The sequence below is a fragment of the Poecile atricapillus genome, chromosome 2 (genome assembly GCF_030490865.1).
Source record: "Poecile atricapillus isolate bPoeAtr1 chromosome 2, bPoeAtr1.hap1, whole genome shotgun sequence".
In the NCBI taxonomy this organism is placed as follows: Eukaryota; Metazoa; Chordata; class Aves; order Passeriformes; family Paridae; genus Poecile; species Poecile atricapillus.
This window is the reverse complement of record NC_081250.1, coordinates 102,547,594-102,574,082: the sequence shown is the minus strand read 5'-3', so window position 1 is coordinate 102,574,082 and position 26,489 is coordinate 102,547,594. Positions and strand designations below refer to the sequence as shown.

At 40.7% G+C, this 26,489-nt stretch overlaps 2 protein-coding genes across 14 annotated transcripts in view; one reads left to right on the top strand and one right to left on the bottom strand.

The window, feature by feature from the left end:
* Positions 1–15,132, top strand: part of RALBP1 (ralA binding protein 1) — a 32,892-nt gene extending 17,760 nt beyond the window's left edge. For 3 of the 6 annotated variants that reach the window (XM_058832207.1, XM_058832206.1, XM_058832208.1), the window contains exons 3-10: positions 6,257–6,715; positions 8,488–8,837; positions 10,251–10,412; positions 10,879–11,010; positions 11,569–11,676; positions 12,419–12,540; positions 12,955–13,078; positions 13,318–15,132. In XM_058832207.1, the coding sequence (XP_058688190.1) occupies positions 6,257–6,715; positions 8,488–8,837; positions 10,251–10,412; positions 10,879–11,010; positions 11,569–11,676; positions 12,419–12,540; positions 12,955–13,078; positions 13,318–13,581 (1,721 nt within the window). In that variant the 3' untranslated portion in view covers positions 13,582–15,132. Of the gene's footprint in view, positions 1–5,531; positions 5,675–5,899; positions 5,995–6,256; positions 6,716–8,487; positions 8,838–10,250; positions 10,413–10,878; positions 11,011–11,568; positions 11,677–12,418; positions 12,541–12,954; positions 13,079–13,317 lie in introns of those variants that run through there. The other 3 variants (XM_058832209.1, XM_058832212.1, XM_058832210.1) reach the window with 3 other exon arrangements.
* A 6,181-nt stretch (positions 15,133–21,313) lies between these two features.
* The window catches only part of PPP4R1 (protein phosphatase 4 regulatory subunit 1), a 64,541-nt gene continuing 59,365 nt past the window's right edge, over positions 21,314–26,489 (bottom strand). For all 8 annotated transcript variants that reach the window (XM_058832388.1, XM_058832391.1, XM_058832393.1 and 5 more), the window contains 5 exons: positions 25,801–25,901; positions 25,306–25,426; positions 25,071–25,205; positions 23,921–24,062; positions 21,314–22,399 (listed from right to left, as the gene is read on the bottom strand). In XM_058832388.1, the coding sequence (XP_058688371.1) occupies positions 22,236–22,399; positions 23,921–24,062; positions 25,071–25,205; positions 25,306–25,426; positions 25,801–25,901 (663 nt within the window). In that variant the 3' untranslated portion in view covers positions 21,314–22,235. The remainder of the gene's footprint in view (positions 22,400–23,920; positions 24,063–25,070; positions 25,206–25,305; positions 25,427–25,800; positions 25,902–26,489) is intronic.

Here is a 26,489-nt window from a genome sequence, read left to right as displayed (position 1 = left end):
TTTCCTGCATATCCTGAAAGAACAAAGCACTTGGAAATACTAAGCTCATACTGAGCACTCTCAGTACGACAAAGACCCTTCCTGTCCAAGTCTCTGAAACCTAAATATCACAGCCCAAGTGCTAGTACTTTGTAAGTGGTATTTGTTTTAGCAAAATTTCATAATGTCTGTATCTCTAATGCCAGTGTATCCTGCTACTTCTTACATGTGGAATTTGGAAGATCAGAAACAGTGAGACAGCCCACATTAACATATATAGCACTAACATATTCTGTTAGAATTAATATGGTGACTATGTGTAATACACATGCACATATTTAAATAATCACTCCTTAAGAATCTGCTGCCACTGCACTGCTTTTAATCGAACCAGTTTCCTGGAATGCAGGAATTGTTTCTGCCACAGTTAAGAAGCACTATTGCTATTTTCACTAAAAACTGTGTGCCTAAAGAATACTGTAACTCAAAAATGCATCCCCAAGTTAAAACCAGCAGTTGAAATTCCTACAAGTTTTAAGGAAAGTGATTCCTTAGTGATGTAATGTAAGCAATATTGGCCTATTACAGATTACTGGATTCTCAATGAAAATTTAGTATTGATATTGATGAATTCAGGCTATTAGTAGTTGCTTTTTTACTAATACCAGCTTTCTGTTAGAGCTCTGTTTTGCACACCTCTAAATCTGGAACTGGTGGATGCCAACATTTTGCATCATGTGGATTTCTTTTTATGGAATTCAGGATGTCTCATGGTGATAGTGTAGCTGAAGGCTGTTGTTTAGGAGGAAAAATGCTGCTTCAGCAAATCCACACAGGTCTGTGCACATTGGCACTGCAACTGGTTTTTTCCACAATAGATTGCACATTTTATAGCTGATGTAAAGCAATTTCTGTTACTTAAGAGAAACTTTAAAGGTATGAAAAATTCCTTAAAGAACACAAAAATGCCAAACATGGGAAGAACAAAATCATCTCTTGCAATGCTAATGTAAAAGTCATTCAGCATTTCTTGGCCCTAATACAAGTCTGTCATATAATTGCCAGTCAGATAGAAGAGTAAGTTACATATCAAGCTTTAGTACATCTCATACACTTCAAAGATAATCAATATTGTAAATATACCCTCAACAGACATTTTACCTGTCTAAATTACAAGTGTTCTGTATAGTTGCTTATAATGATTGATTTTTAAGAGTATTCCTTCCAGATTTGGCCTTTGTTACTCCTCCCATCCTTTTGATTCTTCGTTTTATTTCATTTTTCAATTCTTTTGTATGTCTTCAGATTGTTTTTCATTTTTTCTGGCTACCTGCTTTGGTTTTGAACAGTGCATGACCTGCCATGATCATGCAGTTTGGGGTATAAACAAACATAACTGAACATGTCAGTAAAAAAAAGATAATTTAACATTACATTACGACAGAGTGAGTGTTTGTTGAACTTGCAATATTAGTGAGTTAATGACAAGGTCATTCTAACACCTGAAACTGTATCTAAGTTTAATCCCACAAAAATCTTGAGCTATTTTGATAATACTCTAAATGTAAACTTCAGAAGTGCTTGAAGAGCAGCAGGGAAGGGGAGGATAAATAATCCCAAACTTCCACAGGTTAGTTTTTCAGGTAAATAATTTCTGCAAAAGTAATGTATTCTTAGCTTTATTATTATCACCTACATCAAAAAAGCATTTTTGTATGCTATCAAAATACTTTTCCCATCTTTTTTATATTGATATAGATACAATTAGTTAATTATTTGATTTTTTCATATTAGTGTCAGTAACATAATAATATACATCAATTATTCTGGGGAAAAAGTGCTAAAAATGTTTTGGAGCTAATAGCAAATTCAATTGAATGGTTGTTTTTATGTAGAATATCAGCTACTAGAAAAATGTTTCAGCCACTTATTTTTATTCTCCACTCTTCTGTGATAGACTGGGTATTGGCTGGCTGTAGAGTGAGTTAGATTATGGGATTTACTAGGGATTAAAAGGAATTTCCTTTTTACTGGCATAGTTTTAAATCAGATCTGCTCCCTGACTCAAACAGAACTCGTCCTGTGACAGCAGGAGAGCAAAAATGGATCTGTGTTAAGCAGTAATGGATTATCTGAGACAGCAACCACTGTAATTGATTTTTGAAAATGTTTAACCACCTGTCATTAATCACGTGTTGATAAAGCCATAAAATATGCAGTTCCTTGCAGAAGAAAAATGTTATGATAAAATACTTCAGAAGAAGCTCTTCTACCCATTAGAATTTCTGTAGATAAAGAGTCTGTATGTAGTAGATCTCACTCTGCTTATTCATTTTACTTCTGAGATTGATGCTGATGGGCAGGATGGGTTTAATATGCAGGTAGGATTTTTTTTGTTTACAAGAATCTTGATTTTCTTTGTACAGTTCTCAGGAAAATAGAGAATTGTTTGAATTGTACTAAAATATCACATGAAAGGTTAGTAGGATCATTCATATGAACTCTTCTGAAAATTTCAGGAAATATTTTTGAAGACCAAATCCTTAATGTGTTGGACACGGAGTCCTGTATGTTCCTTTGGAATGTAGATGAGGACTGAAATCAAACCACTGCTATTGCAAACAAAACATTATTTTTACTGTCTGGTATGTGGAGAAGCTGTGAATACAGGTTTCAGATCTACAGACTAGGAAGTTATTAGAATTTCTACATCTGATAAAGATTAGAGGCTCTTCATATTGGGGTTTATCTTTGGCATAAATAGGGTGCATTACTACATCCTGTTCTGCTGACAAATCACTGTGTATCTCTATATACCACTGTGTGTTTATCTACCAAAGCACCATTTGCAGATGGTTTAAAAATCTGCCTTTCAATGCCAGTGATTATTTTAAATCAGAATAAAGTAACAAATTTCTAATTTCAGCTTCATTTGCTCTGCTGGCATGGTGCTGCCGAGTAATCTGAATGCAGAATTTGTTTGGGAGTGCTGTGCTGATTTCAGTGAGTCAAGTGAATATTAAACACAAACTGATCTAATTGAAAGTTGGATAGTTATTGCTGGTAGTGTCTGTAAGGTGGAAGTTTCTGTTAATAATTAAAATGTATCTTGTGGGCAAGGAGAGGAAGTAGAAGCCTTCTATCCAAGCTCATTGTGCATTTGTTTGTCTTAGTTTTACTTAGAAATACTTTACAATCTGATGACAATGCCTCTGATGAACTGACATTAGGTAACTAATGCTTGCATTGCACTTCAGTCATATTTGACCTACTAATTCTTTCATATGTTAAAGCCATCCATGTTTTCTTTCTGTGAATTAATTACAGATGCTGCAGATTTCCCTGGGGAGCCAAATCATCTGTAGAGTTATAAATTACTTGAAAACCCATCAGAGACCCGATAGACAAAATGTCTCTTGCGTTAGGTTTGATAAGTGGCAGTTCTGAATAATGCCACCCTTGGAGTCAACGATAAATACTACAGCATGACTAGTGCTTTGTTGTCGGAAAACAGGAGAAGTATTCCCAAGTATGCAGACTAATAGAGACAGTGGACTCGCTGCATGACAAAGATTATAAGCCTGTAAACCAGATTTTTCCATAGTAACACTGAATTTTTTTTATTATTATTTTTAAAAGGTTTATTCATACTTCTCAGTAAGATAAAGGCTATACTTGAAGCATTACATTTAAAACAACTGCAATGAAGGCATGCTTATGGAAGGAAGGTCTAACAAAAGGAACTAGCAGATTATGCTGGTGAAATTGTAGTATTTATTACATTAGTACAGTTCTCATATAGATGGAGGAAAATGTCAGTGACATTGAGTGATGGGAAAATGGGGACTTATTAGTACTGTAAGTCTTGAGGAAACAGTGAACAAAGATACCCTAGGTAATACTCTTTCCATATTTAAAATTACCTGATTTGTCAAACACCTTCGGTAATTTTTCTTCTGTATAAATTGAAGTTGTTTATATTTCAATGTATTGTATCACTAGTGAAAGGGTTACAGCAATTTTACAACCGTAGTAAAGAAAATGGGGCTATTCTTGAGAGACATGCAAAGCCTCTCTTGGTATGGGTGGGATATTCTGTCTGAATCTGTATTAGTATATGTTTCTAAATTTTGCTGTCTTACGTTACTGAAACAAAATTTAAAAGGCAATGTTTGTATTTAACTTGCTCCTTCATGTCTTCTTGTGAATTCAAGAAATACCAGTTTCAGTAATGTTCTCTTGCTGGTGTAACATTACCACCGATCTAGGAAGGCGCCAGGGAAGGCAGTGTGAAGTGTTGGGACATGTGAGCAGTGCTCTGTTGGTGGCACCGACCTCCCAGCTTGGGTCCCAGAGCTGACACTTCCTGATGTGCATGTGGGAACACCACACTGTGTGACTGGGAGCTATCACAGCTACCCATGAGGAAAAACTGAGGGCAGATTGTTCTGGGCTCTGTCTGGGGAACATCCGGCTTTCTGTTTGGAAATTACATCTCTGAAGTTCATCTTGAGCCCTGGTGCCAGCCGCATCTCAGTCTCATAGGGTGAAGATGTGTGCTCCTGCTTTGCTGTAGCTGGTGGATCTGCAGTTGCTTCTGTACCAGAGTGAGATTTGAATCTTACCCATTTCTGGGTTCAGTTTACAAAATCCAGTAAATGACAGCCAGTAAGCAGGGAGGAGAAGACCTGGCTGCTGATTGTCCTTCAGTTAATGTTTGCATTTTTATGTTAAAATCCACTTGGACTGGAACAGTTCTACAGTCTTTTTCTAGGAAAGTGTGTGTTTGGTAGTCCTAGGAAAGAGTATCAGCTGCAAAGACTGAGCTGATCTAACAATTGTAGTTATTTTATGGTAGTTCCATGCTGTAATACATTTCTTATATTTGTTAGACTATTAGAAGCTGTCTTCTATAGAACAGTCAAGAAAGTTTCAAAATAGAGACAGTTCTTTTATATGCTGAAATAATGCTGAGAAACTCTGCAGTCTGGTATAGTTCAGAATTGGAAGGTTGAAAGACTGAATGCCCCCTGGTTCTTCTGCAGATATTCCACTCTGAAAAAATGACAGCCTATAGTCTCGTGCATGATGTGCTCACATGTTATCTAAGGGGGTAATTTTCCTGTACCCAAAACTGTTCAGGCAGCAAGAGCACTTGGCTGTCAGTGCTGCCTCATTCGAGCAGAGGCTCTGCCTGTAGGTAGTGGAAGAGCCTCAAAGGGTCTCTATAATGGGGGCTTGCTGCCCACTGCCTTGGGGAACCTGACTGGTGCAGATGGCATGTCAAATGTCACCTTTGTTGACCAGGTTTCAGGCTTACTTTTCTAATACGGGGTACTGTGTATGCAAAATTAGAATCAGTGGACTTGGAAGTTGTGTTGGTTGCATGTTGCTGGGTTTGTTTGTGGGTTGTTTTTTATGTTGGTGTGTTTGCTGGGGTTTTTTTTTGTAATCCTCCTTGAAAGACTTTTGTGTTTTTGCCTGAAGGTGAGGCAGGGCCAGCTGCAGAGGCGTAGTGACTTAAAAGCACCTGGTGCATGTTTTAGACGGCACTTGGACTTTTGCTGCAGGAATGGTGTGCTCAGCCCAGGGACTTGATTGAATCTCTCCCATGTGCTTTTTAAGGCAAATCTGCACTTTCATGGGCAGGTATTGTTCTAGTGTTACTGGAATTTTGTTATTCATCTAGTGAAAAGTAAGTGGTAGTGCTTTTTTTGGATTTGGTTTGGGGCGGGATTTTGTATTTTATTTGAGGCTGAAACTTTATTAACTTCATACTTGTCTTTAAATTCATAATATTCTGGAAAAGGATTGGGGCTTTAAGTGGCTGGAGTTTAGTTTGTTGTTAATTGAAATTTGTTAGACTTTTGTGTATGCAGTAGATGGTCCTTAACAGCAACTCTTATACTGTTGATTACAGGAACATAGAGAAGTTGCCAGACAGTTGTTTTTATTTTGCATTTCCTTGACTATTAGATGGGAATCTAGCCCATAAGATGGACATTGCCATTATGAGTAAGTATATAAAGTATTCATTGTTTAGATCATTCAGGAGCTCTGTAGCTTATCTTTGATGTAATTATACAACTTGATTTAATCCTTGTCCACTTGAGTGTGTAACAAGTAACGAAAACCTTCTGAGAAGTCAGACGGGCACTGTTTGTTAATTCATGTTGCTTCTTCCCTCTCCTCCTTACGTGCAACTTCTTGTTGTTGCTGTCTGGAAAGTAAACAGACTCACAGCTGTCCCCTTCCCCTCTCCTGCTTTGCCCAACAGCGGAAGGTTATGCTGCTTTTCAAGAAGACAGTTCCGGTGATGAAGCTGAAAGTCCTTCCAAGTTGAAGCGGTCCAAGGGAATACACGTCTTCAAGAAACCCAGCTTTTCCAAAAAGAAGGAGAAGGATTTTAAAATAAAAGAGAAGCCCAAAGATGAAAAACACAAGGAAGAAAAACATAAGGAAGACAAACACAAAGAGAAAAAATCAAAAGACTTAACTGCAGCAGATGTTGTAAAACAGTGGAAAGAGAAGAAGAAAAAGAAAAAGCCAATTCAAGAGACAGAGATACCTCAAGTGGATGTTCCAAGTCACAGACCCGTGTTTGGCATTCCTTTGTCTGATGCAGTAGACAGGACCATGATGTACGATGGCATCCGCCTGCCAGCAGTTTTCCGTGAATGTATAGATTATGTAGAGAAGTATGGCATGAAATGTGAAGGCATCTACAGAGTTTCAGGTACTCAGGGCACACTGACATGCAGGTTCCTAAGGTCTTTACTTGCAATTTTCTTGTTATTTTTAGATATGCTGTTTATAGTTCCATTAATTATCCAAAAGGTAATTGGGTAGCCAAAGTTAAGCAAATTTGTTGGTCTGAAGTTCCAGGAAAAATTTGTAATGTGGTGGTACTGCTTAATGGCAGTAAAAACACACCTGTTTTGGCCTTTTGTCATGGGATGGTAGCAATGAATAAAACATGTTAGTATGGCCAGCTTGTATTCTTTTTCTTCTGCTTCAGAAATACAATGGTAGGTATCTTTTTGCAAAAGCAAAGATGAGTTGTAATAATTTTATTACTTATGCTTCCCACTAAGTAGCTTTTTCAAGTAACTCCCATTGTGTATTTTTTTCCTTGAAAACTTATTTTCTTATGGAAAATTGGCTAATAAGCAGAAGACGCAAATTTCACTGTTTAGGCTTAGCAACAGCAGCTAATTAACTGTGGTAGTTGTGTAACACCAGCTTACATAAGTGAAACCTCAGTTTCAGTCACATTAGACAAAACAGTCCCTTTCTTTGTGAGCTGCACCAGAAATGCAGCTCCTGTAAGTACTTCTGTGGGTACATTGGAGGGGAGGAGAACAAGCAAGGAAAGGAATTTCAGGAAAAGCATTTTGTATCAAATTACCCAGCACTGTAAACCAATAACTAAAAGATTCTAAAGGCTTCATTAGCTGTCTTCATGCTGTCCATCTGCATGGTGTTTGGTAGGCACGCAAAAATACTGCAGCACCTTAAGCAGCTGCTCAGTCCTGCCTAGTGAAACATTTTGGTTGCTGTTTTTTCACACGGGACCTGTTGGGAGTTTTCACAGGTGTGTTTTCCTTAATTTCTGTTGTGTCCTTTGTAGGTGTTCTTCAGTGCAACAGCTCCCTCTTGTGCGTGTAGGATTGTTTAAATTGAGAGCTCAGAGAGAGCATTGCCGTGCCTTAGCAGCCTGCAGCTGTTGTGATGGCTCATTTTGGCCATGAAACTGAGCATGTTTTCCTGGCATTTTCCAGGGACTGACTATGCCCAGTTGTGCTCACTGAGTATGACCCTAGCCAGGGCTGTGCACCAAGTTGGTGTAACCTGAGTGGGTATTCAAACTGCAAGAATGAAGTTTCCCCAAGCTTAGGAAGATTGGAATGTCACTGAGTTTATACAAACACCTTGTAGAAAATGTTGGCTGAGTTGAATAATTATGCAAACACACTTTTATTCACGTGGTGCCTCAAATCAACCATCCCGTGTGAGATTCCTCTGCTGAGGAGAGCCAGCTGGAAGTCTGGAAACTAAAAAGTGTGGTGTTTGTTTTGACAAAGGAAAGCTCTTATAGGTAGAGCTTGTTGCACAGCATCTGAACTAAAAACATATTTGCTGCCTGGCCAGAAAGAAGCTTAATGGAAATACACAATGGATCTTGAGTTCCCCAACCTTTCCTCACCCTATTTTATGTTCCTTGATGAAAGGGACTGTTGGCACCAGTTCTGATTCAGAGCTCTGTCAGTGCTTTGGTTTTGCTTCATAGGAGTAGTCAGTGCTTTTAGAACCAGTGATCGTGTAATTTTGAGTCACGATTTTCACTTTGTTACATGTGGATACCTTTTAAAAGGTGTTTCTCAATTATCTCAAATTGTAAGGAGAGGTGAAATAAATGCATCTCAAAAAAAAAAAAAAAAGGTTTAAATATAATTATTAGACATTTACAGTCAAAATTTCTCTTAATTCTGATCTAACTATTTCAAGGAATAAAATCAAAAGTTGACGAGTTGAAGGCAGCCTATGATCGCGAAGAATCTCCAAACCTGGAAGAATATGAGCCCAATACAGTCGCCAGCTTGCTCAAACAGTACCTACGGGAACTGCCCGAAAATCTGCTTACCAAAGAGCTCATGCCCCGCTTTGAAGACGCTTGTGGAAAGAGCACAGAAGCTGAGAAAGTTCAGGAGTGCCAGAGGCTGCTGAAAGAGCTGCCAGAGTGTAACCATCTCCTGATTTCTTGGCTGATTGTGCATATGGACCATGTTATTGCAAAGGAATTGGAAACAAAAATGAACATCCAGAATATTTCTATAGTGCTCAGCCCTACTGTCCAGGTACGTGCACCACACAGCAAGGCTTAGAGCAGAACTGCAGCCCAAGAAAGATGTCTTTGTAGGAATTTTTTTGCAGGTGGGAATTGGGTATTGTCTGATAAAGTTCAGCTAAATTACAGCTCCTCTTTATGCCTCAGGAACCCAAAATGCTGGGAAAAGGGGAACAAAAGACTTTCTGCACATAGGCTTACATACTGTGGGTCTGATATTTGGGTTATTATTCAGAGTGTCACAAAGACTGCTGTCTTTCAATTCTGTCATGAGGAAAAGTAATTTAATATTGAATTTGTTCAATCATTCATGCAGATACACAGTTTCTGGGCGTTTTGATTCAGTAATAGTTTAGTGAGGATATTGTTGCTTAATTTTAATGTCAAGCTAATGAACCCTGTCCTGCACATAGATCTTCCTGGTGCAGTAGTGACTTAGGTAAAATGGCTTTGTTGTCTGCAGCCAAGTGGCTGCAGAATAACAACTGACTTGGTTTTCCAGTAAGATTTTGTGGTTTCTGGATTGCTTGATTCCTTAATAGACATCTTAGACATATTTAATTAAACAGAGCTCAGAATTAGTCCTGTGCATGATGAAAACGTTGCATTATTGGGTGTGGGTCTTCTAGAGCAAACCTTACAAGTTAGAAAAGCCTGACTTTATAATTATGAGTCCAGGTGGAGGCCCCATAGGGGCCAGGTGTTATTCCTGGATCTTTTGTTGTCCCAGACACCTTTCTAGCTAGGAAAGAAGTGACAATTAGGGTAAAAGAATGCAGGCCCAATCATGTTTTATTGGTAGCTAGATCTTAGCAATTGAAGTGCAGGTGGCGACAGAACTACCAGGATAATTCTTTAAATTTTAATGGAAGCTGAAATATCAAAATAAATATGCTTGCTTCTGTCTCAGGTTAAAACAAGGAATATAGCGAAAGATACTTTCATACTACTTTTTTCTACTATGTTAAGTCATCTGAGAGAGAAGCTGTAGAGAATACTTAAAGGTTGGGGGACAAGAGAGAAGGTGCAGCCAGGCACCAAGTATAACACAGTACGGTTGATGTTCCCTCTTACTAACTACCTTTCCTTGAGTACAAAGAGATTTAATGAATTTCTTTGTCTACTAGTGATGTAAATAATTCTGGTAGGTTAACAGATGTGAAGATGCTGAGTTTAGTATGAAAATGCCTCAGATGCACAGGTAAGAGAAACAGTGAAGTGAGCCCTTGAGGCCAGCACTGCATTGTTAAAAGAAAAGATAATTTTCAATCCATATTTTAATCTCTAAAGACAAACTGACATGATTGTGGCTCACAGAAAGGTTTCGTAAAGGCTGCTGTTTCTGGAGGACACTGTGCTTTGCAAATAAAGATTACTTGAATAAATCATCTTAACCAATATCCTGTCTGTCTGTCCTTTGCAGATCAGCAACCGTGTCCTATATGTGTTTTTCACACATGTTCAAGAGTTCTTTGGAAATGTGACCCTCAAGCAGGTGACAAAACCTCTTCGCTGGTCAAATATGGCAACAATGCCAGCACTTCCAGAAACACAAGAGAGCATCAAAGAAGAAATCAGGCGACAGGTTGGCAATTACTTGAGTGTTTTTCTGTTTATCTTCATCCTGGCTTTTATACATTCAGTAGAGAATTCTCTTAAGTTTGTAACGTATGCCTTAATTCCATCACCATTATCCAATCAGTGGAGACCACTGGGAAGAGCTTGATGATTTCCTTTCCTTTTTCATGTGTGGAAAGTTGTTATGGTCTTATGATGCTCATAGCTGTGTCATCTGTGGAGTGCTTTGCTATGTAGGTCAATACTTCTGTTGTGGGAGGAAGGTCAGAGTCCATTAGGGAAGGTGGTTTCTTTACTGTTGCTCTTCAGCTGGCTCTGGATCCGTTCTGGGTGTGTGTTAACGCTTACCATGGGCATGTCAAGGTTTGAAATTCAGAACTTCCAGCCCATTGCTACAAAGCTAGAAAGATTTTCCTTTTCAATCTGCCCTGGTACAATATATTTAAAGACAATTTCTCTGGCAATCTTTCTAGGAGTTCCTTCTGAACTGTTTACACAGAGACTTGCAGGCAGGGATAAAAGACTTATCCAAAGAAGAGAGACTCTGGGAGGTGCAGAGAATCTTAACAGCTCTTAAGAGGAAACTAAGAGAAGCTAAGAGACAGGTGGGTAACTTTCCTGTTTATTGGCCAGACAGCTAAATCACGGATCCTAATTCATAACAATACAGAGGCACACAGTTAGATCAAAACACCTTTCAATCGTCGTTGCTGCAGATTCTCTCATTTTGACTTTACATGCTTGATGAGCAGTTGTGTTTTCTGCTTAGCTGGCTCTCCCTCAGGAAAGGGAGATCTTCACAGCTGTTCACAAAGAAATGTGTGTGTGATGGAAACCTTAGTGTTTGCTAGGGCACATGCTTGTTACATGCTTAAAACATCAAGTCCTAGAGTACCAAGAGGAATTACTGGAAGACTTGAGGTTAACAAATGTGAGAAGTGTTTTTTAAACTATTTTATGTCCCACAGATGAGACAGACCATGCTTAAAATTTAGGAGACAGCTGTGATGGTGGTTCTAAATTTGGAAAATAATGCATTCAAAAAAATCTTTTTCAGAGTAAATACATTGACCAGGGAAGGGCCAGGGTTAGGTTTAGTTAGTAAATACAGTGATCAGGGAAGGACCAGTGTCCTTTTAAATGTTGTTTTCTTTCTCTGGCAGGAGTGTGAAACAAAGATTGCACAAGAAATTGCTAGCCTTTCAAAGGAGGATGTCTCCAAAGAAGAAATGAATGAGAACGAAGAAGTTATAAATATTCTGCTTGCACAGGTAGCTGGCAGGCACTTACCTGTTTGCCTGATGGTATTTTATATTTCAGATCTGTTAAACACTCCTTTGTCCCTTGTGATGCAGAGGGGACACTGCAGGCTCAGAGGGGTCTCTGTGTCCATTAAAACCACAAAGCTTTGTTTTAATGGTCAGTAGAGCAGGGAAGGAATGCTGACTGCAGGAGTGAGCCCAGAGCTGAGACTCTTGTTAACAGCAGAAAGGAGACACTGAAAGAAAAAAAGTGGCCTTTGTTGTTCATGTACCTAGAAAGCACCACTTCCCACTGTAGCCAGGTTCAGTACTGTTAACTGCTTTCCTGCTGATCAAAGGAAATGAGGCAGCTATTTTGGCTTTTTTGCCTTCTGTTGCTTCCCCCAGTAGCTTTGAAAATGAATATAAGCAAGAAAGTACAGAGGGGAGAAGATCAAAGACATATAATTCTGTTTCTCCAGTTATTTTACTGATTGGCCAGAGCTTTCCTCTGTGATTTAAGGAAAGGCAGCCAAACATGCCAGGATTTGGTGTCATCTCCACAACTATTCAGTATGGCGATTATCTTGAGGATTTAGAAGAGACATTGTTGGGTTTGAACTTTTCATTTGCTTTGACGTCTTGATGGATCAAAGTTCAAAGCAGACATGGTAACTGAAAGTATTTCAGAGAACAGCATCATCTCATACTTACTGTATGTTCCTGTAGGAAATAAAGTCAAGGCTTTAAGTGAACTAACTGATCATTGCAGGAGAATGAGATTTTAACAGAACAAGAAGAGCTGCTGGCCATGGAGCAGTTTCTGCGGAGACAGATCGCCTCTGAGAAGGAAGAAATAGATCGGCTCCGAGCAGAAATAGCTGAAATACAAAGGTAAAGGGGACAGCTCACAGCAGAGCCCAGCCAGGACAGCACGCTGTGATTAAAAGTACATAAATGCTTTGCTGAAAGAATACTCAAAACCACACTTGAAAGCTCAGCCAATGAACATCACAGTTGAAAGCCACTTGTTTTTATAGAAGTCTCAACAAATTTGAATCTTGCAGGATATTTTCTACTATTTTAACAATGGAATTAGGATCTAAAGGAAACTTGACCCTGTGCACTAAAAAAAAACCCCCTAGGACATCACTGCTTTATTAAATTAAGCTTTGAAAGAAAATTCTGATTTTGCTCTTTAAACCATTGGCAGATGATTGAGGGGATGCAAGTTGAGTGTCTTATGTTGACACAGTTCTGGCAGACTCAAGGAAGTGTTTAAAGCGGAATTTGCCCTTGGTCTTTCAGTCGCCAGCAGCATGGCCGCAGTGAAACCGAGGAATACTCTTCTGAGAGTGAAAGTGAGAGTGAAGATGAGGAGGAGCTGCAGGTCATCCTGGAGGATTTGCAGAGACAGAACGAGGAACTGGAGGTAGGATTTGGTTCTTCGCATTCACTGGTTCTCTCCCGTGGTGGTTGTTACCTGATGGGACAGGTGCAAACCAGTTGTGTACATCAGTTTTGCCCAGGCTTGTGATCCACACACAGCTTTTAAATCACTGCTGTTTAGATCCTACCTGTTGCTTTCTGGGCCAGCAGTGCTAAACACCCCTGAACTACAGCACTGCTGTGTCAGAGGGAGCCCTGACATTTGTTTCCCTTCCTTAAAAGATCAAGAACAATCACCTGAACCAAGCGATTCACGAGGAGCGTGAGGCCATCATTGAGCTGCGGGTGCAGCTCCGCCTGCTGCAGCGTGCAAAATCCGAGCAGCAGGGGCAGGAGGAAGAGGAGCCGGAAAAGCGCGGGGCCGTTTCTCAGCAGCAGAGAGACACTGTCCTGGAGACAAAAGCAGCCAAAGAGCAGCCAAAAGCAAGCAAGGAGCAGCAAGTCAAGCCATCGCCAAGTAAAGACAGGAAAGAAACCCCAATTTGATCCGGCTCCTCGGCTATGCATAAAATCAACTGAACTGTGCAAATTACTGTAATTTGAATCAAACTGCACAAATTATTGGTGGCTGTGTACATTCTGTAAAGAAACTTTTCTTTTAAGCCCTGGAGACTTTTGTCTCTAATACTTGTGGCTTCTACTCATCAGACTCAGGTGAGTTTGGAGAGGCCAGAAGAGTTTTCCAGTTAGTATCAGATTATTTCAAGACTGGTTTCCTTCAGGTGATTTAAAATAATTCAGTAACAGTTTTATTTCAAACCAAAATCCTTATTTACATTACTGGAGCAGAATTGGAAGATCTCATTTTCAGTAAACAAACAAAACCCACCCACACTTACTAATGATTTACCTTGTGGATCTGTTCATCCTCATTCACCATTATTTCTGCTTATTAACCTAGTCACTTCTTGCTTGTGCCTTTGATACCTTTCTGATGCAGATTATATACAAGGGAGCTTTAAATTTATTCTGGGTTGGCTGAAACGTTGGGAGACTGTGGGGTATCGTGTTCACCTAACATGCCCTTAAGCTTCATTTCTGTTCTGAGGTGTACTGAATAAGTGTAAAAACTTGAGAGATGTTATTTATGTCCCCGTATGATGGAAATGTCCGTGTCCTTTAGCGGTGTAGGTAACCCACTGACTCATCATTAACCACCCTCATCACACCTGTTTGAGGCAGGCCCTGTTCACACTGCTGCCATGTAGCCAAGAGCTTTGTCTTCATCCATTTTAAATGTTTCCATCTCTTGGAAAAAGCCACTGCTTGTAGGCAGGGATGGGAGTGGTTATGTCTTTAGGACGTATCTGCCTGACCAAGCAATACAGCATTTCCCCTGCACAAATGCCAGTCACTTGCGATTCCAAATGAGCCGGAAGAGCGACGCCAATGGGAGGCACCGGGGGTTCAGCAATAGCCTCTTTTTGTTGGTGTTTAACAAACCAACCACCGCTACCTGGGACTTGGTTTTGGTTTGGCTGTTTTTAATGCTTCTACCCTTCAAAATCCTCCACCTACACTGGCATTTAAGGGCCCTTTAATGTTTCGGATACGCTCACTGGACTCAGCCCTCAATCCACATATAGACAGAAACTCCACAGAGTGCATATAGGCTATCTTATTTTTTAATCTGGATATTTATTTTCAGCACCTGTTGGATGTGGTTGTATTCTTTATCTATTGCACTGTTGTGAATCATTGGCCATGATTTGATTTTTGTACAAATAATGCTTTGATATGTTATAGAAAAAAACAGCATAGTATTTTTTTAAAATTTGGAAAAAAGTTTATAAACACAGAAAATGTGATCAGATTACAAATGTAAACTAAAGCATTCTCCCTTGCCTTCGTTACATACATTTTATATTTGCTGGCAATATTTAAACTTTTTGTTTCTTTGTTTAATTCACACTAATTCCTATTGAATTGTCATGAATTTTTTCTAATGTTCTTCAGACAAATCTCTTAATATTGGTTAACTTTTATTTTGTTAGGATTGTATTTATCAAGCAAATAAATTCAACAGCCATTTGAAAGTAGTTTCTCCTTCATCTACTTCATAATGCAGATCACAGTTACTCTTCTTCAGTGGGTGCCTGCAGCTGAGAAATTTCTGTGAAAAATTACTCAGAGTAAGGTCTGAAACAGAGGTGGAGCTGCTGCCCCTGCAGCAAGTGCAGCTCCTGTAAGCAGAAACTTGGTGTCAAACCGCCTGAGAGTTGTTTCTTTGAATTGTTCTGTGCCTCAGCACAGGTGTGGCTGGGGCTGGGCACCTGCTCTTCCTCCGCAGAGGGCCCTGACTACCCCAAGCACAGAAGCAGCTTCCTCACCCCAATGCCTGACAGAGCAGCAGCCATTTGAGAGCCTACATGTGGCAGTTGTGAATCATTAGCCAAAAAAAGGCAAAGCTAATTTCAAATAAAGTGGAAAGTAATTACAGCACAATAATTTGAGTGTGCTGTTCAGATCACATTATAAATTTCTCAATCCCAAGGGCCATAGAACAAAATCTGAGCAGCCTGGCCACCTGCACAAAGCACATGCACGTCCTGAAGGACCAGGTTATCTAAATCAAAGTACGTTTAAGCTGATTTACAATAAACCACTTTCCAACACCTTAGAGCCTGTATGTGCCAAGTGCAGCAGCAGAGTCTCTGTCAAACCTTTTGGACAAAATATCACACTGATTTACATTTACTGAAAGAACAGGCTCACAACATTAATTCCACTGTTCTGGACTTAACATTTGTGAGAGTGATTGGCCCCTTGGCTTCCATCTTGAAAATCTGAGCACTTCCACTAGAGGTGGCACAGGTGATGGGACAGGTGACAACAACACATCTTGCTTGTTTTGGCAGCCCTTTCCAACACAGGCTGGGAATAGACCTGGTCACATCTGACAGTCAGAACCCCGAGGGATCAGGAAGCACCATATGAACAAATCATTGTCATTCCTGTGCCAATGTGAGCCAGGCCACAAAGAGCAGGGTTTGCCCACAGCAGGTTACTGAAATCATGACAGCTTTTATACCCATTGAAATGCTGCAGCTGTACTTGGAACAGCCTCAGACATCTGGCACGCCAAGCAGCATTTTTCCCTCCCAGTAACTCCTTTTACCCTGAAAAACAGCAGCCTGAAGTGAACTGGTATTGTCTGAACAGCTGAGAATAACTGGGTTTTATTTTATTTACTGGACGATAAGAAAAAAATAAACAATGAGCAGTGCTGCTCTCAGATCACATCCCACCAGAAGTCTAAGAACAAGCTTGTGTCCGAGGCCTTACAGCTTTCCTGGGCTCTGTGGTATCCCCACAGGTTTCCAATGCCAGCTCAGCTTCAGTCTGACTGAAGCAGGAGCCCCCTGTGCTGGTGTGATTGTAGAGGTTTCCCTGCCCAAAGCCCTGATGTGTAACACAGGGAACCACAGACAGGCCTCCAGAAATTCACTGTCCTTTACCATGGACATAAAGCACTCCTGTACAGGTTTCCACCTCTATTCACCATTCCTACACTAGCACTAGGGGGATTCATTTTTATCTCTCTGTCCCCTCAGATTAATGAATTCAGTAGTAATTTTTTAAATCCATGTACTGAAGCCAAAAATTTTACACCTGACCATGAAAAGCTAATTTCTTTGAACTAAAAAAAAAAAAAAAAAATACATAACAATTATAGGCTCAACCTGAACCTCTGCCAAAAAGGGCTGATCAAGCTTCATCTGTCAATATTTTCATTTCTCAGCAAGCAGCTCTTACTCCCAGTGCTTCATCTGCACAGGGAAAAATGCCTCATCCAGACCGAACATGGCTTATATCCAACAGCACAAGTTTTCCACTGTATTGTGGTTTAAAGCACACTCCAGCAGCAGAAGCCACAGCACCGTGCCCTGTGCCAGAGCATGGCTGTCTGTCCTTCCTGCCCCTTGGACCAAGCCCTCTCACAGAGGTGGATATCCACAGAACCTGTAGGACAGGCCCCTCCCGGGGCACTCTGCCTCAGCCTTGGCACTGCCACTGCTGACACAAAGGACTTGCTGCCACATTTCCTTTGGATTTGGTTGTGTTGCTGCCTTAACAGCGTGAGCTAGAAGGTCTGCCAAAGGATTACACTGCACAAACATATGATTTTAAACCAGATAACCCCACTCCCACACCCTGGAAGAATTCCCCATCCAAACCGCAAGAGTTCTCAGTACGGTCACGAGGGACGCCCTGAGACCATTGGAGGCAGATCAACCCTGCAAACTGGGTTACACAGCGTGGACCTTCCCCCTCCCAAATCCTTCTTCTCTTTGAACTCCCTAGTCCAGGAGTGGAACCACAGCTGGCCCTAAGGCTCCCCCTTGGAGGAGGAAGGAAGCCTTGAGCACAGCCATAGCCTCGTTCATCTACAGCTCAGCAGATCACCATGGAAGCCTGCAATCCCAGCATTTTGACCTGAGAGACAGGAATACTGCATCCCAGATTTCTGCACCAATGACCACCACTTGCTGACACACAGGGCATCTGCCTGGGAGTCCCAATGAGCTCCTGCTGCTGCACACGCCCACTACCGAGATCCACTGCCTGGTGCTACCCCAGTGCAGGGCCTTGAGGAAGACACAGGTAGGATGTTTCTGCTGACAGCGCTGCCTGTAGGATCAGAGATCCAGAACATGACTGGAAAAAACTGAAAAAAAACCCAAAACCCCCAGTCCAAACACCAAAAGAAGAAATCAATGACCAGTACAAGAGAAATGGCCTGGCCACCATTTGTACCGTTGTCAGCACCTTACTCAAATTGAGTTTATTTGGGTTTTTCTTACACCACAGACCCAGACTTCCTGAAAAATAATTGAAATTCCTTTTGATGTTCAAACAGTGCATCTCTCCTCCTCTCAGCCTTGCTAAAAAACATGCAGAGAAGTGTGTTCAGTACCTTCACTTGTCAGTCACAATCCCAAAGCACCTGCAGGTAATCCCATTAAAGCACTTCCCACACAGAGACATTACTACACGTTTGCAGAAATGGGTCACAGAATTTCAAGCAGTCAATTATCAGAGAGCTGTAAGATGTTTAAACATTTGATTATTTATCTCTGCTAGGTGACAGGGTATTTTAATCAGCTAGATGTAGTCCAACCTGAACAGCAACTGAACCCTAAAATAATCCCATTGACTTGGGCTCTTTATTTTTCTGATCTAAATAGAACGTTAATTAAAACTAACAGGCAGAATATGAAGGCACTTGGGCAGGGAAAGATCATGCACACTTTAAATGAGGTTTCTGTCATAGCTTCATCTTTTAAGGCAGTCTATCAGTAAGTCATAACTCTGCATGTAAAGAAATGATTAATTACTTTAAATATCCTTTCCATGCTGGCACAGACAGGGAGACAAGCCTTTCCCATCAGTATCAGGGAGGACAGAGCAAGTGGAACACAGAACCAGCTTTCGCTCACCTGCCTGCCTCAGATTCCTCTTCCCACCCTTCACAACAGAGGGGTCCCTGGGCTGAAACCAGGTCAGAAGATGTGAGCTGCACCAGCTTCCCCAGCAAAAGACAAGGGACTAACAGGAGACTTTGCCAGCAGGAGGGAGCTCAGTCAGAGAGTGCCTGAGCCATGGGACAGGCTTTGCCCTCCTGCCCCTCCACTACCAATTCCAATCAGTCACTTCTGCAGCCTGACCTCTGGTAGTGCAGGGACAAGGGGCCGAGCACTAACAAGGCTGTAACAAGTACCCTGCTGTTCTAATGAACCCATGGGGCCAGGAATTTGTGCAGCAGCCATCTGGGACATTCAGAGCAGTAAAAAAACAGTTTCCAAGCCTTGCTCATCTCCTGGTTATAAACACTCCCTCCGCCCCCAAAGTTCCAGAGATTTGCCAGTTTTATTGGCATGAAATCTGCAGGCAAGTGTGGTGAGGAAATGGCCCTACCAAATCCTGATGGGTCCCTGGGGAGAAACAACTAAAGGGAGAGAACCTGCTGTAGAAAACAGCAAGTGGGAGTAAGGCAGTGCTGCAACCAGGACATGGGAATTCAAGGGATTTCCTGTGAAGAACTCTCATGAAGATGCAAGATGAGCGAGCCAAAAGGTTAAAAGGCAAACAATGAAAATTGCTTGTGAAGAACCAATCTGGTATTGTACCAAGCAAGTGGAGGTTGAGTGATGATACAGCTTTTGAAAACCATGAACCAACTTGGGAGCCACCTCCCTTTCTGCTCAGGAAATCCTGACCAAAAGAGAAATGAACTGAGGTAGAGAGCTCAAATCTTTCTCTTGCCTTTGGCACTCAGGAGGTAATTCAGCAGGACCTCTGGCAGCATCCCCAGACACTGTCCCACAGAAGAAACAGTGCTCAGAGCAAGGATGTGCATTTCCCCAAACCCCCTATCCTTAGGGGCACGATGAAGGTTGAATTATTGACACTGCTGTCACAGCTGGCATGAGAAAATTCCCTATCAGAGTTCAGCAGCAGAGTCCACATCCCTCAGGCTGTAGATCAAATGCTCTTGGGAAATGCTGAGAATAAAACAAGTCTTTCCTTCCACTCTGCTTCTTGGGAACCATCAAACAGAGCAGAAAAGGGGATGGATCCATGACATGCTGGGTGGAGGAGAAAGGACAAAGGACTTCACTGAAGATGATCTTCAGTTGTTACATGAAAGGGGAATTCAGGTACTCTGAAACTGAAAACAGTCAAGTCTTCCTTAGGAAAAGCTTCAAACTCTCCTTCATATCCCTAGGCCTGCACCACTACTACGTAAATAAAGCATCCAGAAATTCTGTCTTACTTTTCAACATAGAAGTGTTTTACCTTCAACTAACTAGAAAATTCCTAAAGGGATCAGATATAATCCTTCGTTTTTCTGACTAGTGGAAGGGTACACGAGTACAGTGATGGAATTAGGTTGGCCATGTTAATTCGGACTCCTAACACTGGGATTTAATCCCCAGTACTCCTCCAGCAAATACTGTGCTCCATTCATGGTCAAGAGGATGACCTGAACCATCCTCTGGTCTCAACAGCTCCTGTTCACCTCAGGAACTGCCCACATGATTCAACTACAATTTAACCTTCATTACAGTCAGGCAAAAAATCCCTCAGATGAAGGGATTTATGTTCTCTTAACAAAATGATGAAATTGACTGGACTTATACTGTTAAAATGGGAATCATCTGGTCTGGGAGAAGATGAGTCACTTTCAGGTGACTCTCCTTGGGGCAGCAGGAAGAGCTGCACTGCTCCCTGCTTCCACACAGCCTGCTGCCATCAACAGCACTGTCACCCTGCCTAGTCCTCCAGGGATTTTGCCAATTTTTAAAAGAAAAAAGGGATATGCATGGGGGAAAAAAATTAAAAAATACATATATATAAAATACACACACACAAAAAAAAAAGCAGATAAAAACCACACACCTACAAAAACTAATAAATAAAGAAATCCCACAAAAATCCTCAAGCCTAAAAGAAAAAAATCCTGCAATTTAAAAAATCAAACCTACCCCAAAAAACCCCAAACCCCCCAACACTTCAACTCTGCATCTTAACCACCTCCATGGCTGTGCTAAGGAGTACAAAAGCAGCCCCTGGGGACTAAATAGCAACTTTCTGTTAACAAGAGAAGAAACCGCAGAATAATCTATTTTCCAAAAAAACAGGTGGTGAAAAAAAGATATCCCCCTAAGGCTCAACTGCCAGGGCATCAGGTACCAGACAGATAAGTGAAATGTTCTGCTAGAATACATCAAAGATAAGCTGCCACAGCCATTTCTACTTCCTCAGGGAAAAAAAACAAAACCTTCACACACTTTGGGTTCCACAGGCTGAAAGAAAGGTGATTTAAGGAAGTTGCCCCTGGAAGACACAGAAGGAGACACTGGATCAGTAATTTTAAATGAGAGGAAAGGAAGGCAGTAAATGGACTGCAGGCAGGTTAAGGGCAGTTTGAACTCAGAGTTTTCTGTAAATCTGACTGAGGTGGATGTTCACACTTACTTCCAGCCAAGATGCCATTTCACACTGGAGGCAACACATTCCCAAGCAAAAGGGACACTTGCAAGAATCCAGCAAAACCTCCACAACATGGTCGAAGTACATCTGTCTTGTAGCATATTCCATCTCAAAATGCAGACTTCCTCATGATCATTACATTAAGCAAACCCCTTGCCCCTGAAATAGCCACCAAAGTATAGAAAACTGAAAGAAAAAGTCCACTTAAAATTCAAACTTGTTTTTTTAATGTCTTAAAAAGGTCACAAGATTTCTTTCAATCTTATTAATAAATTTTATTTGGACAAGTAGAGAACAACTTGTATCACAACAGCTTTAAACAACATGATTAAAGACTGCAGCACTCCAAGGAGGCTCACAGATATGTACAGTATATGAAGAAAAAAGTTGCACCTTCAGAGCTGATCATGATCAAGTTAAAAATACCTGACTTAAAGTACATGTGCTAATAAATTTCCTTTAGGTCATGACCAGCATGAAAATAATTAGGACACAGGTACTCAGCAAAGTTTTCTGCTAATGGGTACAGCAATATGCTGCATTTAAGGATTAAAATCAGATTCTAGTTTAGTGTTAGCACTGAGCCCTTAAGAGAAATCCAAATTTCTATTTTTCCCATTTACAAGCATCAAAGCTATTCCCACTTAAGGGTGTGCCCAGCAGCACACAAATCAAGTTCTTGACTGATAAAAACTTTAGCGCTAATACTGGAGGTCTCAGTCCCTGTACAAACTCGCCTCTCTGGCCATCCTGCCTATCTGCCGCTACAGAAAATTCTTGCTAAGTTAACTCCTCAGGAGAAACAATGCAGGTCTCTGGAAATCATCACATCCTTTTTACAATGAAAATGATCTGCCAATTCAAGTTTCATTTGTTCAGGAAGACAGAAGATTTAAGGCTTCGGTGGCAAAAATAATCCTCTGAGCAGTGTTTTTCTAAAGTCAAGCTGACACAGGTATGTTTACTTTGCCTTGACTTAAAATCCCTGGTTATCAGGTTTAGATAACATCCACCTGTTAAATCTGGCAAGAAATCCTTCCTTCCAAAGAGGTTGCGCTAAATCAACCATTTTAGAAGCATTTGAGGATATTTGTTTAATTTTTTTCTTTTTTTTTTTTTTTAATTATAGCAATATTCAGAACTTAGTAAGTTGATGAAGCAGTGCTCATGGCATCATCTGCAATTTTGGTACTGGCAGGGTGGATGCTGGCAAAATACTTGACGTCGCTGTCACCATCCATTTGAAGAGCCATAATTGTTTGTTCCACAGCTTCTTGGTGAGAGTTGGCAGAATTCAGGAAATACTCTGCAAGAGAAAATGCACAAAAAACTTATGGGAGGAAAGGACAGCAGATACCTCAATGCCAACCTCAGCATACCTCATGAGACACAAAATTTCAGAGGACAGTGCACACTTACAGTCCAACTGGAATATCTGGGCAGGCACACAAGACACTTCCAAATATATCTGTGAATTCACCTTAAAAAAAATAATTTCATGTTTCAGAGCACAGTTGCTCTGATGATGCTGTTCAAGCATGGGATGTCAGTATAAAAGGCTGACAAACTCCATGGCCAGAGAGGAAGAAAAAGCCTGTCCATGCCAGTCCATTTCCCCACCAGCCTGGACAAGCAATTATCAAAGGATAAGAGCTAAGATAACACGAAATAAGAGTGGAAGAAGTTCCAACATTCAACAGTTTCAATGAACTACAGAACACAAGGCACATAAAAGCAGTGTAACTGCAAATAGTTCACAGGAAGATTAGTTGAGATCTGAGGTTTAAAAACTCCTGAACTGATTTTTTAAATCTGCCTTTCCCAATCTATCCACCCTCCCTAATCATACACAGAACACTTTTGAGGCAGGGACTACCTGTGCCATAAGTGGCAATGCAGAATGGAGGTGCACCATCCACATGGAGGACACAAATACCAATGCCACATGAGAGCAGGAAGAACAGTGACATCCTTGGCACAGTTAACAGAGGATAATCATCACTGCCCATCAGCTGATCCATCTCAACTGACTCCATATGCTTCCTCAGAGTGAGCATGCACAAGGCAGCTCCCAACAGCCCAGTGCTCAGCAGTCCTCAAGCCAGTGTATGGTGCTGAGAGTGCAAGTGACCAGAAATGGATGAATGGATTCCAAGTGTGGACACTCTGCTGTTTCACAAAATAGCCTAATACTTGTAATGCTGTTTTCCCTAACAGTGCTTTGGACTCTGAACACTGCTGACTCTTCTGGCACCTGTCATGCACCAGGAATGCTTTCCTAAGCACAGTCCACAATTTGAGAGTTGCATGTCTTATTTCCCTGAAGAGAATCCAGACCAGCTTTCTTCCCACTGCTACCATAAAATATAAAGCCTCAACAGCAGCCATCTCTTCTCCCCCAGTGAGAAAACAAATGGTGGTATGTATTTGTATGTTTTTTTCTTTCTTATTCTTATTACACAGAACATAAACACTTTTTTTTTTAAACTAAATAAAGGGCACTGTTCAACAACTTCAAAGTTGCTAGCTGCTCACTTGTGCTTTCTGATGACAGCTCTACAAAGTAGCTCACTCATGGAAAATGACACCAAAAGAACAGGCTGGCATACGAGCAAGAACTCATTTCCTCAGCATTACACAACAGCAGGTCAGATACCATAACAGGGTCATGGCTTTATGTCAGCCAAGGTAGTATCTCACACCAAGGAGACTGCAAAAGCAACAGCAGCCCACATCTGATGTTGCTTCTTCTTTCCCAGCTGAATTTAGGAAAACTGAGGGACAAAAAATACCCCATGCAGTCAGCCCAATTCCTTCTGCCACTAACCTTTCTCTAAAAGGGTTTGCTTCAATGTTTTTGCGAGCAGGACTCGAACATTTGGAACCTTGTCAGATGCCAAGTGTAGTAAATGTGGCAACAGATGCACAGCAAACTGGTCCATGGGCAGGCAGTCATCTTCACTGATAGTCTGGCAGGAACACAGAGGCAATTTCATTAAATTTCAGCACAGGAAGGATGAAATCTCAACACATAATCAGAGGTAACAGATCTTATTACCTTTGTAGCACCTATACAGTAGGTAGAGTCCACAAAGTTTTAACTCAGAATACAGTAGTTTCTAGCACAAACCCAGACACAATGAAGTAAACTAGATTTGAGGAAATTCAGGCTCAGTTAGAAGTCCACTTTTGTATGAAATCTGGAACTCCTTTTTTTTTTTTTCCTTTAAATCACTGTACCACTTGAAAACAGGAGAGAAAAGCAGACGACCTCTACAACCCTAAAATTAATTTAGCCTTTGTTTAAGCTAGATACTACATTAAAACAAAAATGAGTCATCTCAATAAACACCTCTTATACCAAAACATGTTTCTCTGAATAAGCTTAAAGCTCACATTTCTCCAAACACTTCAAAGAATTGCCCACCTGGGCAGCAGCCATGGTGGCTCCCAGCCTGCTACAGCCTCCAAATTTGACCATTTCCTTGGGATCTCAGCTAGTTTCAACTCCTGTTTGTTTTGCTGAGAATGCATTGATTTTGACCAAGCTGCACAACATGGTTGAGGTATATGCAGCACCTACTGATTGATTTTGAAAGATTTATGATCTCACTTCATGCTGAGCAACAAAGCAGCTTCCCAACTTAGAGATTATTTTGCTACACTTGTGCTCTATATTGAGTATCAGATTTGATAATCTAGTGCCAATATGCTGAGCTAAAGATGCAGTCAAGCTTATCTGTGAAGAAACAGAAAAAAACCAGCCATCCAACTATTCCCTTAGAAAAAAAGTTCTCAAATATTCACCAATATAATGTCAATGGACAGCTGGAGAGTTCCAGTCCCCTTAATTCTGATCACCACGACCCCCCAAACAAAAACAAACAAACAACAGACAAATAACAAAGAAACCAACCTCCCCAGAACCCCCAGAATATATATTTTTGGATATGTATTTTTGAATGTATATATTTCACCTGGCAAATAAAAACAAAAGTCTGCCGACCAGACCATTTGTGGCATCTACAGAACTTTTCAACAAGTTCATTCATGAGGTCTACCACGAAGGTTGGTGTTGAAGCCATGTACAGCTTTTTTACCATTTCACTAACCTTGAAGAAATGAGAAGAAAAAAAAAAGTAAATACAAAAATTACTCCTGACCACCAACACCCAGAAGTCTGACATCCTAAATTCATTTAGATTGCTTTACCAGCTTGTAGGAAATCCAGCGGACAGAGGACACTTTGTCTGCACAGAGGCTGAAAGCAATAGGCCGCAGGTAGTCATAGATGTCCCTGGCACTGTACAGGTCTAGAAGCAAAATCAGCTGCCTACAAGGTGGAAGAAGAACCAAAGAGAGAACATCACACTAAGAAAAAAGGCAGCTTAACTGAGTATCATCATTTATATGAAAACACTTATCAAATATGCAATGTGGCCATAACGAAGTTAATGGGAAGCAAAATCTTCTATTTCTCAGTGCCATCAGCTTGACTGTGGGTCGCTTGCCACTTATTAAATATTAAACTGCCACTTATTCACAATAATGACAACACAACTACTGGGAATTTTTAAGCAAGGGGGAACATGTGGGGAAGGACCATCCATTAATCAAAAATGAAATCAGGAATATCACTGCAAAACCTCTATTAAATGATTTTCCCTTTTTTAAATATCCACAAGAATCATTCAGAAAACCACATACTCAGCCAGCTCAGCACGGAAACGCCAGTTCCTGCTGTTATCAGTCACCAGGAATTCCTGAAGCTGATAAAGATACTCTCGTCTTTTGTCAACATGAAGAAGCTGTAACAGTAAATACAAACTTATGTAAAGAACTACAGGCTACAGTCAGCAGACAGAACAAGAGCTTTAAATACAACTAATGAAATACCCTTTTTATTGAAAAAAACCTTACATCTTTAAAAAAACCTTACATCTTTAGCAATAGTGTTGCTTTCCTGGGCTAAACTGTAATGCTTAAGGCTGTAAAATCACATGGGGCACTACTGAAAGGAAAATGTGACAAGTGTCTCCTTTTTACTCTAAGGAAGGAGGCGTAGACAGCGAAGATAGTTTTAGGATTTGTGTCTCTCAGCTCCAGAAATGAGGCAGTTACAGAGAAACTTCAGAAATTTGACAAGTAAGTTGTGTAGGCAGATTAGAGCCCTCAAAAAAACCCCTAAACATTCATATACTGAATAAACATGAACAAAGCTCTTCAGAGAAAAAAAAAAGTAGCAGCAACACAGATCTCCTGCAACATATATTCCAGTATCAACAGATATCTGCAGATTCCCACAGTTACATGGTGTTATTCCAAAAGTGAATAAAAAGGTGAATACAAAGAAATGAAGGAAAATCTTCAATGCACTTGACCAGAGCTGAACACAG